Source organism: Oryctolagus cuniculus, chromosome 13, assembly GCF_051225735.1.
Source record: "Oryctolagus cuniculus isolate XC-2025 breed Fujian yellow rabbit chromosome 13, ASM5122573v1, whole genome shotgun sequence".
Taxonomy (NCBI): Eukaryota; Metazoa; Chordata; class Mammalia; order Lagomorpha; family Leporidae; genus Oryctolagus; species Oryctolagus cuniculus.
The window spans coordinates 61,491,700-61,502,302 of record NC_142879.1 but is presented as its reverse complement, the minus strand read 5'-3'; the positions used below and the strand labels follow the sequence as shown (position 1 = coordinate 61,502,302).

General features: G+C 46.7%; 1 protein-coding gene across 4 annotated transcripts in view; it reads left to right on the top strand.

The window, feature by feature from the left end:
- Positions 1 to 1,255: 1,255 nt before the first annotated feature.
- The window catches only part of EDARADD (EDAR associated via death domain), an 86,989-nt gene continuing 77,641 nt past the window's right edge, over positions 1,256 to 10,603 (top strand). The window contains exon 1 of one of the 4 annotated variants that reach the window (XM_089311647.1): positions 1,256 to 1,426. In XM_089311647.1, the coding sequence (XP_089167773.1) occupies positions 1,363 to 1,426 (64 nt within the window). In that variant the 5' untranslated portion in view covers positions 1,256 to 1,362. Of the gene's footprint in view, positions 1,427 to 1,886; positions 2,025 to 2,047; positions 2,568 to 10,603 lie in introns of those variants that run through there. The other 3 variants (XM_017347712.4, XM_051820774.3, XM_089311646.1) reach the window with 3 other exon arrangements.

Below are 10,603 nucleotides of genomic sequence, written 5' to 3'. Positions count from 1 at the left end.
CTCTTACTCTCCCTTTCATATCAATAAATAAATAAAAATCTTTTAAAAATCAGGAAGTAGTAGAAATATGAAATTGAACATATCTCTCTGAGATTCTTGAGTACCTGGGTGCTATTAGGAAATATTGAAAATGTCTATTTTCAAAAGTGTGGGGAGCAACTCGGACTAGACTAAGTTACTGGAATTAAGACTTATTCTATGCATCTGCTCTCCCACAATATGGCGCTGAGAAGGGAGAAACAGCTTCTACACAGCTGCCTCCAGTTCAACCAATAAACTGTAGGACCTGCTCCTGATTGGAGGAGAACAGCGTACTCAGCGTGTGGGTAGCAGAGTTGGGATTGGTGGAAGAGGACTATAAAGGAGGAGAGAGACAACATGCACCAGGAACATCTAAGGGGAACATCTGAAGGAACACCTGTGCAGCCCCCGAGAGGGCCGGCCGGCCGTGTGCCGCTCCCCCGCGGAAGTGGGGAATGTGGCAGGGGGAACCGCCCTTCCACGGAGGTGGAAGGGACGGTAGCCAACCCGGGAAGAACCAGCAGCAAACCCGGGGAGGGCCGAGCAGACGAAAGAACAGCGCAGGGTCCTGTGTCGTTCCTCCACGAAGACGGGGAGCGACAAAAAGTGTTTTAAAACATTCTTTGGGCTGCACTAGAAGAAAGTGCTGACAATTTGCTAACAGCAAATTGTGTGAGGACCCTTTGGGAACTCAGTGTCTGAGAATTATTTATGAATTAATTTTTTATAAATTTCAAAATATCATAGCTTCCATTTGCATTATACTTTATATATCACAAAGCACACAGGAAAAAAAGATAATGATGAAGAGATTTTGATTCATAGGGAAGGAGGCACAAAAAATGGAATGAAAGGGAAAAACATGTACCTCATCAGTCTTCTTTCTGAAAAAATTAACCTTAAAATGCATTTCTACCACCCAGCTTCTATTTGATATAGTGAAAGATAGGCATGATAAGAGGATGAATTACAGTTCAGAGTTTTGTAAAGCAAACCCTCATTAGAGTGACACTTGAGGTTGTGCTGCTGAGAAAGAGAGAGCCTAACTTGACTTGTGGTTCCTGACAGCCAACCTCACAAACAATTCCATCTGCATGTAAAGTACAGAAAGAACCACAAACCAAACCTCAAAATGGATTCTATGAGAAAATACCCTTAAAAAAATTCCCTTCCTATCAGAAGGTAGACCAAGAGGAAGTTTATCCTCCCACCCACAAATTTGCAAAAGCTTTTGTCTTCAAGTTTTTGCTGTGGTTCAGCATACAGTGAGCACCCTCTTCTCTTGAACGTATTTCTTCCATGGAAAATTCCAGAGAATAAGACGGCAGTCTTCAATGTGCCATGGGCCTCAGGACGACTAAACAGATGGGGAGAGGCACAAAGCAACCTGCTGGTCACCAAGAGGGTATGTAGACACTTGCCACTCTCCTGAATCTTTCAGGGCTCAGTGTTCAGCTAGAGGTTACTTCCGTACGGTAACTGACTGATAATATTGTACACTAACTACTATTCTTAACTCTTTCAAACCAATTTTTGTGACTGAGTTCTTAGGTATGAAGGTATCAATGATTTAAAACTCTTTAGAGATTCCTAGTAAATTTAAATTGCCTGTAACATTCCAATAATAAATTAAGTTTTAATTAAGTGTTTAGTTAAAATGTAGCAATATTAAATATATTCTTAATAAATTATTGCAATCAATGCTCACTTAAGGAAGTAGTATAAAATCCCATTTGAATTAAACAACTTAAATTTTTAGAGGACCAGTTGAGTATTTCCCAGAGAACCTGAAGCAGTGTTTTCTAGAGAGGCTATGAGTGTGCGCCTCAAGTCTGCTTTGTGTAGCATTCACCCTGGAGGTCATGTAATAACTAATGCCAAAGAACAATCCAAATAGAAAGTATTAGCGTGTGCCATCATGCAGCGGCACAGTCTGTCTAAAGATGAGGAAATTGTTTAAATATCAGATCGCCGGCAGGCATCTCGGCCCAGGCCTGTGTGAGGTGAGTCCCAGCTGGGGAGCGATTAGGGAGCCGGGAAGGCGACCTGCGGCGGCCGTTTCGTCTGTCCCCTGGCTGCAATAGTCTTAGCCCCGCGGTGGGACCCGCACAGGGGAACGTGGGCGCGGGACAGGAAGTGCACCAGGGGCACAGGGGATGCCCTGGACCCCAGCGGGGGCGGGGGGCGGGAGCTCTCTCTGCGCCCCAGCCTGCTGCCTTGGAGCCTCGGCCCCCGCCGCACGCCTCTGGAGGGAGGGACGCGCAGAGAAGGGGCTTTGCTAATTGGCAAAGCAGGAAGTGAGCACGAGGAAGAAGCGGTGGAAACGGAGACGGGGAGAAGGAGGAGGAGGTAGAGGAGGAGGAGGAGGTGGAGGTGGAGCAGGGGCGCGCAGAGCTGCCTAGCTTTGCTGGGAGCGCGTTGGAAGAGCAGGATTTTACTGTGGTCCCGCTCTCCTCCCCAGTCCCGGAGGCCGCCCAGCCCGACTCGGGCGCTCGTCTGCCCCCATCCTGCCCCCATGGCTTCTCCGGACGACCCTCTGCGCGCAGGTAAAGTGACACCGCGCTGCGCACCCACCTGGAGCGGGGACCACTGGCCGGGAGCTCGCGAGGCACCCACGGATGCGGCGGGGTGTCGGGGCAGAGCCTCGGTGACCCCAAGGGGTATCCCGAGGGCCACCTGGGCCCCGAGTGGCTGGGCTGGGTGCAGCGGTGGCACCCCCTACTCTGGCCCCCTGGGCGGCTTTTGGTTGGAGCCGTTGCCCCCAGCACTCTCCATGGCCCCTGCTTCTGATTTCCCTACGCGTGCCTGACGCTGTCCTCTGGCTGTGTGGCGACCCCAGCAGCTTCTGTTCCGGGCCCAGGGTGCCAGGTTGAAACAAGCCCCCAGAAAACTCTAACTGAAAGGAGTGTAACAGTGCTGTCTGTGAATCCTCACTCACATTCCTTCTCATTATCTGCTCTTTCTCCTCGATTCTTTTTTCTTTAAACACTTTTGTAAATAGTGGTCCTTGGAGCTATTTTATAAACTAATATTCACAGAACCTAGGGGCTGGTCCCACAGAAGAATTCTGCTGCTCGTGTGGAGGCCTTGGATTTAGAAAATAGGCTCTAGTTTTACCCTTATTTTAAAATACTGAGTGTTTTGTACCTGAGGCCGGACTTTAGATTTTTCTTTAATCTCTCACTTGAATTGAAATCTTCATACTTCACCTTGCAGGAATTCTCTGTCCCCGGTGGCACATAACCTAGGCCGTGAACTCCACAATTTTATTGAACATAAAAGTGAATGAATTATGTATTCCCCAGATTACACTGGTGCTTTGTCTGCTTTTGCTGAGGTTGGAAATGCTAGAGAGAGCCAGATAAAACTGCTGAGATGAATGTGTTCCCTATTGTGTTTCTTGAGCTTAGGCAGGGGGCAGAGCTTGACCCTTCCTTGGTGCTTTGTGGCTTGAGCAGTTAGGAGAAGATAGAACGTGTCGGAGGTGCTCAGTAGATTAAACCAACAGCCAAACTGGCGCTGTGAACGGTGAACGGCCAGGGGGGTTTCCAGGAGCCATCAAAGAAAAATTGAAATTCATCTTCAAGTGGGAATGATAAACATTTATCAACTGGAGATGGACCATACCTAGACTGGACGTCCTTTCCCTCTCCATACCCCCATCTCCCATTGTTTGGAGAAACACAAGGGCACGGAAAGGAGGAAACCCTCTCCCACTCCCCTATCCTCACTTCCATCCCTGGATCTACCTCCTCTTCTAAGAAAGGAATTGACAAGGAGCCAAGAGGTGTTTTAGGCTAGATTTCACTAATAGTGCTCTCAGATTTCATTAAGTGATGATGAGGGGTGGGATTCACAATGATCTTGAGAGAGAGTCATTGAATGGGGATAAATGTGAAATATGCTTGGGCCCCTGATGGGCTGCGGCAAGCAGGGGGAGGTGGGAGGGAGCTAGGAAACACAGCTAGGCAGTGGCATCGGTATATGAAAAGCCCCAGTGAGTTGATCGTTTGATATGGCCACCAGGTGGGCAAACGTAATCTCAGATGTCAGTAACAGCACTCCAGGGTCTGTGATTCCAGTGATGGTGCTTGTAGTCTGCTTGGCCTGGTCAGCTTGGAACCAGTGCATAACCTGGAATAAAGGGACTTTGAAATCCCAGCAGCATCTGTGGAATGATGAGAGAACAGAAGATTTGATGGTAGGAGAGCGTCCTATATAAAGAATCTAGCTCTTTAAAAGGCAGAATGGAAATCTGTGGGTGAACTCTTTATTTATTTATTTTTTTTTTGACAGAGTTAGAGAGAGAGACAGAGAGAAAGGTCTTCCTTCTGTTGGTTCATCCCCCAAATGGCCGCCATGGCCGGAGCTACACCGATCCGAAGCCAGGAGCCAGGTGCTTCTCCTGGTCTCCCATGCGGGTGCAGGGGCCCAAGCACCTGGGCCATCCTCCATTGCCTTCCCGGGCCACAGCAGAGAGCTGGACTGGAAGAAGAGCAACCAGGACTAGAACCCGGCGCCCATATGGGATGCCGGTGCCGCTGGTGGAGGATTAACCAAGTGAACCACGGCGCCAGCTCTGGGTGAACTCTTTAGACAGAGGTAGATTTGAGTGTCCCACAAAGATGAGGGAGACCTCCCCATCACTTGGCAGATGACGTTGAAGAACATATTCAGGCATCTGAAAGATGATCCTAATGTCCATCCCTGCCCTGGGAGTCTATCAATAAAGTGAGAGTTCCTCCCTTTAAACACACACACATACTCAAACACCTCAATTTCTCCTTTCTGACGTTTTACACAGTGTTTGCAATCCTCTGACATCCACGCTTATCTCTTCCATTTCTGCAATAAAACCACAGATGGTGCAGATATGTGAAACCTGTATGGTGGAATTTCTGTGTCTGTGCCCCAGACCATGTTACCAATACTCTCTCACGTCCCAAACACTCACTCTTCTCCCAACGCATTCTCCAGAAAGTAGCCAGAATGATCTTTTGAACACAAGCCTGATGCTGTTACTTCTCTGCTTAGAACCCTGCCCTGACTTTCCAACCCTTCCTGACAAATCCTCAGTCCTTAAATGATTTCTTGCTTATCCCTTCTACCTCCCCACCTCCTGCCCTGTTTAGCACCCCGCTCTCTACAAAGTAGCCACACTGCCTCCTTTTGTTTCCGTGAAAACCCTTGCACCCAACTGCCTCCTGGCCTTTGCACATGTTGTTCATGATACCTGGAATGCCCTCCTCCCTCATTACCCACTACTTACCCCCCAGATTTAAGCTGAAAGGTGACCCAGATCCAGCCCCATGTTGTATACTCTCAGCACATCTTGTACCGTTCCTTGTTGGCATTTGGCACAGTTTCTAGCTATGATTATTTGGCCAATGTCACTCTCCCCCACTAAACTATACACTCCTTGACAGAGTCTGTGTCTGTTTTGCTTGGCATTTATCTCCATAATGCCTGGCACAGGACCTAGCACATGGTAAGCCCTGGATAAAGACTTAACGCTTGAGTGAGTGAATGAGAGATATAAAATTTAACCACATGTGCTCCAAACTATGAGAAAAAAGAAAAGTTCTTCCCACATTGGCACCTTAGAAACTTAACTCATCAAGTTAGGTGTGTAACTGAGTTTATAGTAGTATTCCCTATGCATGAGGAACTCGTTCTGAGATTCACAGTGAATATCTGAAGTCTAGTATAGTAGTGGACCATGTGTGTGTGTGTAAATCCCATGTGTTTTTCTAGACATACATACCTGTAGTAAAGTTAAATTTATAGGGGCTGACATTGTGGCACAACAAGTTAAGCCACCACTTGTAATGTTGGCATCTCATATAAAAGTGCCAGGTTCAAGTCCCATTTGATCTGCTTCATATCCAGCGCCCTGTTAATGCACATAGGGTAGCAGCCGAAAATGATGGGGTTTCTTGAGCCCTTGGCACCCATGTAGGAGACCCCAGTGGAGTTCCTGGCTCCTTGGCTTAGCCTGGCCCAGCCCTGGTTGTTGCAGACATTTGGGGAGTGAATCAGCAGGCTGACAAACTGTGTATGTGTGTCTTTTTCCCTCTGAAACTGCCTTTCAAATAAATAAATATTTTTAAAAAAAGTTTGTAAACTAGGCATAGAAACAATAATAGCTAATAGCAAAATAGAACAATTACAATAGACTGTAATGAAAGTTATTTGAAACTTATGAATTGTTTATTTCTAGAATTTTCCATTCAGTGTTTTTAGACTACTATTGACTGTGGGTAACAGAAATTACAGAAAGCAAAACTGTGGATAAGGCGGGGACTGCTGTACCTTGAAAAATTTAAAACAAAGATGTATGGATATCCATACACATGCAGTAAAGGTGTCTCACCACTCCCTTATGACAGTTAATTTAAGAAAGAAACTTTTTACACTAAGAAAATTCACAAGATTGTTGTGGTCACATGGACCGAAAACAGTCATGCTGGTTGCAGTGGAGCTATCATTTTCTATCTCTCCCACTGAATGAATAAACAACCTGACACCGAATGAGCCAGAGTGGTTCATTCGTGTTCATACAGATATTAAAGACAGACACAAATAACAAGGCTTTGAAGGTCTGAGTTGAGGAGGTGGTACAATTACTTGTTTTGCTGCAATGAGCTAAGGGCCCATGGCCACAGAGTGCAGCAATGCACGCCTGTCCTTTGTTCTGGAGTCTCGGTTGTACTGCACTGAAGGATTGCTCCCTGGAAGCCCTGGTCCTGGCCAGCAGTTTGGGAGAGCCCCTTTAGTGGCAGAGGTGGCAATCTGCCCTCCTCAGCGGCACTGATAGGTTTGGGGGTAGGGTTCTGAGAACTAAAGGCTGAGCCGCTTCCAAGAGCACCCATGTTTGCAAAGCTCAGCCATCCAGTTCTTTTTCCAAACCCATCTCCCTTGCTTTCTCTGTCCTCCCTCTCCCTGTAGGTTTTTCTTTTTACTTTCTTATAATGCTTCTGCCTTCCCTGTTTCTTTTTATTTTTTAAAATATTTATTTTATTTATTTTAAAGGAAAAGTTAAAGAGAGAGAGAGGGAGAGACAGAAAGAAGGAGAGAAATCTCAATCTGTTGGTTTACACCCCAAATGGCCCCAGTGGCCAGGGCTGGGCCAGACCAAAGCCAGAAACAAGAAGATTGTTCCAGGTCTCCCATGTTGGTGCAGGGACCCAAGCACTTGGGCCATCTTTCGCTGCTTTCCCAGGCACATTAGTTGGGCACTGGACAGGAAATGGAGCAGCTGGGATTGGAACAGGCTCCCATATTGGATGCCAGTGTCGGAGGCAGCCCAGTGCTGGCTCCCTCTATGTTTTTTTTTCTCTAATCTGAATCTCATTTTGTGTCCTTCTGTTTCATCTCTCCCTCATCCCCCACTTCCTCTCCTCAGTTTGATCCCGGTCAGTGGACACACTGAGGCTGTCCTCTAGAGAAGTCACTGTAGGAATGCATTTTCTTGATCCCTGGGCCTATTTCAGCCCCGTGACAGAATGGGGTGCTTCCAAAGACAGAGAGGAAGGTCAGTGAAACTGTGTGTCAACCCCCACCACACAGCATTGCTGCCACTCTAGAGCTTTCCTAATCCTGAACGTGGCTCAGAACCGCAGCGCTGCTTTATAGCCAGTAGTAGAAATAGCTGGGGGACCAAACAAAAACAAAAAAAGAATAAAGAAAAAATAAGAGAAATTAACTCTGAAACCACAGATTCGAAGAACTGCCTTTAATTCTTCATTAGAAAGCACAAAGGACCCCAGTCTTTGGCTCCCTGTGCTTGGGAAAGCCGGAAGCTCTGACATGCTTCCCTCTTTGTTTTCTCTGAAAGGACATTTTAAAAGATGTTTGAATTTCTTTTAAGAAACTGACTCTAGGAACTATTGGGCCCTACCTAATGTGACTAATAAAAGGAGCTGTCAGAATGTGACAGCACAGGCCTTGGGCATCCTGCCAGTGTCTGTTGCAGGCAGGATGCTGGTGATGCCTGGTGCATGGTGTCCTGGTGCTCCTGGCCAGGTTCTGGTTCAGCAGATGATGTGATTGGGTCTTTGAGTTGAGGCAGAGGAGTAGATGAGATTTTGTATCTACAGTTGACTCTGGAATGATTAAGGCTTTGGGGAAGATTGGGATGGGGCAAATATATTCTTTGTGTAGGAAGTACGTGAATTTGGAGGGGAAGAAGCGGACTATTACTGTGGGTTTAATTGTCTCCCTAAACATCCTCCCAAAATGATATGCTGAAATTCTTACTGAACATGACTTACTTGGAAATAGAATCTTTACCAAGCTAATCAGTTTAAAATGAGGTTATTAGAGTGGGCTTGTATGCTTGGATCTTAGGGCCCAGGACAAGCAGGTCCAGATTCTGACAGGTCAGAGAACAACTTGGAGCTGTTTATGATTTTCTGTCTCATTTACCCACAGTGACAGTGAGAAATGCACAAGAAAGAGCCACTTGCCCCAATAGCAATGAGGCCACAGGAGATATCTGCCTTTGTGTCTGTGGCAGCAGTCACACACACACACACAAAGATACCTACAGACATCCATACATTGCCACACACAGCCACACAGCCACACATCCACAAGCAGCCAGATATGTGTTCACATCCATACATAGGCAACTGCACCTAGCTAGGCCCCCCATTCCTTTATATGGGTTTACAGACAAAAGTGGCCCAGAGCCAAACTGTTACATAACACACTTGTGGGCACCTAGCCAAGCACGTGGGCCTGTTGGTTACCATGATAAGTTACCATACCTAAATAGAAATATAGGAGCACAGAGACAAGTGGGCAAGGGCAAAAAGGTATGGGAGCTCAAATCTTCATCTTCCCAAATTTACCTTCTCAACATGGCTCTAACCCAATATGTGTCCTTCTGAAAAAAAAAAAAAAAAAAAAGAGAGAGAGAGAGAGAGAAAATTGGCCGAGTGGGCATTTGACATAGCAGTTAGAACACCAGTTGGGATGCCCACATATCAGAGTGCCTGGATTTGAGTCCCGATTCCATTCCTGATTCTAGCTTCCTGCTAACATGTACCCTGAGAGGCAGCAACTGATAATTCAAGTACTTGGGTCCTTGCCACCTGCTGGATTGAATTCCCCAGCCTGTTGCAGACATTTGGGAATTGAGTCATTAGATGGGAGCTCAGTGCAGACACTAGGGGAAGTGAGAGTTCTGATTGCTATTTAAGGCCGCACTGCTGTGAACATTCAGCCTGAAGATGCTCTTTACCTGTGTGGCTTCCGCTATCACGACTCATGGACTTCTAGAGCTGGGAGGGGATGTAGAGGCTCTCCTTCCATCTCCAATGTTTTAGGTTAGGGAATTGAGGCCCATAGAAACAAGATGAATGCACAGCCTACCCAGCCTGCTCCCACCTGGGGAGCTTAGAGCCAGCCAAGCGCCCTGCCCAGGGTCCCTGCTTCTTTAGCTCACTGGGTTTCTCTCATACCTTTTGAGGAACTCCTCAGAAGATGCTAATAAGTATGAAACACCATTCTTATTGCTATCAGAGAGCTCTGTATCAATCATTTGCCAGCTAATTTGGGGCAATTTGAGCCTTGTTTAGAATAAGTGATCTAGCGGAGTCCAGGTGGCTTCAGGAGAGAAACTGGGCCTGAGACAAAGGAATGACAGCCAGGAGCAGGGGCGTGGTTCCACATGGGGCTCCGGTAGAGCTTTTGGTCTTGCTTCTTTGGGGCCCATATGGTCCCCTTTTCTGTTTCAGGCCCCTCTGTGCACCATGTCTTATGTGTTATCAGAGCTGCTACCTGGGGCTTGTGAAAACAAACATTCCCAACCTTCTATATAAACTATTTGGTGTTGTGTTTAATAGTATTGTAAACATGCAGCCCCAAGGGCTCTTAAGAAAGACTTTAGGACAACTGTGTTTCCCAATCAGTCACAAGTAACCAGGAGCAGCTCTCCTGCAAATAATTTCCTTGGCACAGAACAATCTGGGCCTGTGAGAACAAAAGTCCTTTTGCTTTGACGAAACAGCTTAAAACAGCTGCCAGGAAGAGGGCACAGACTCAGATACAGCACATAGGGCACCCCTGTGGGCTGAGACTGTGAGCACATTTGGCAATACCACCATCCATAAGAATTTAATTCTCAGTCTGATATACAAGAAAGACTGATACAGTTAGAACCACTAGAATAAAATAATAGAGGATCTGAAAATGCCTCCAATACTATTTATAAATGTGATGCTTTCCCCAAGTCTCCTCTCACCTCATTGTCACACTTAAGAAAACTAAAACCCTAAATTTTACCTGTTCTGCCCCTACCACCCTGCCTTTTCTTAAAGAGCTATTTATTTGAAAGGCAGAGTTACAGAGAAAGGAGAGACAGAGAGAGATCTTTCATCTGCTGGTTCATTCCTCAAGGGCTGGGATTGGACCAGACTGAAGCCCAGAGCCTGAACTTCATCCAGGACTGAGTCTCCCATGTTGGTGGTAGGAGCCCAAGCACTTGGGCCATCCTCTGCTGCTTTCCCAGGCATGTAGCACGGAGCTGGATCAGAAGTGGAGCAGCTGGGACTTGAACCTGTGTCCATATGGGATG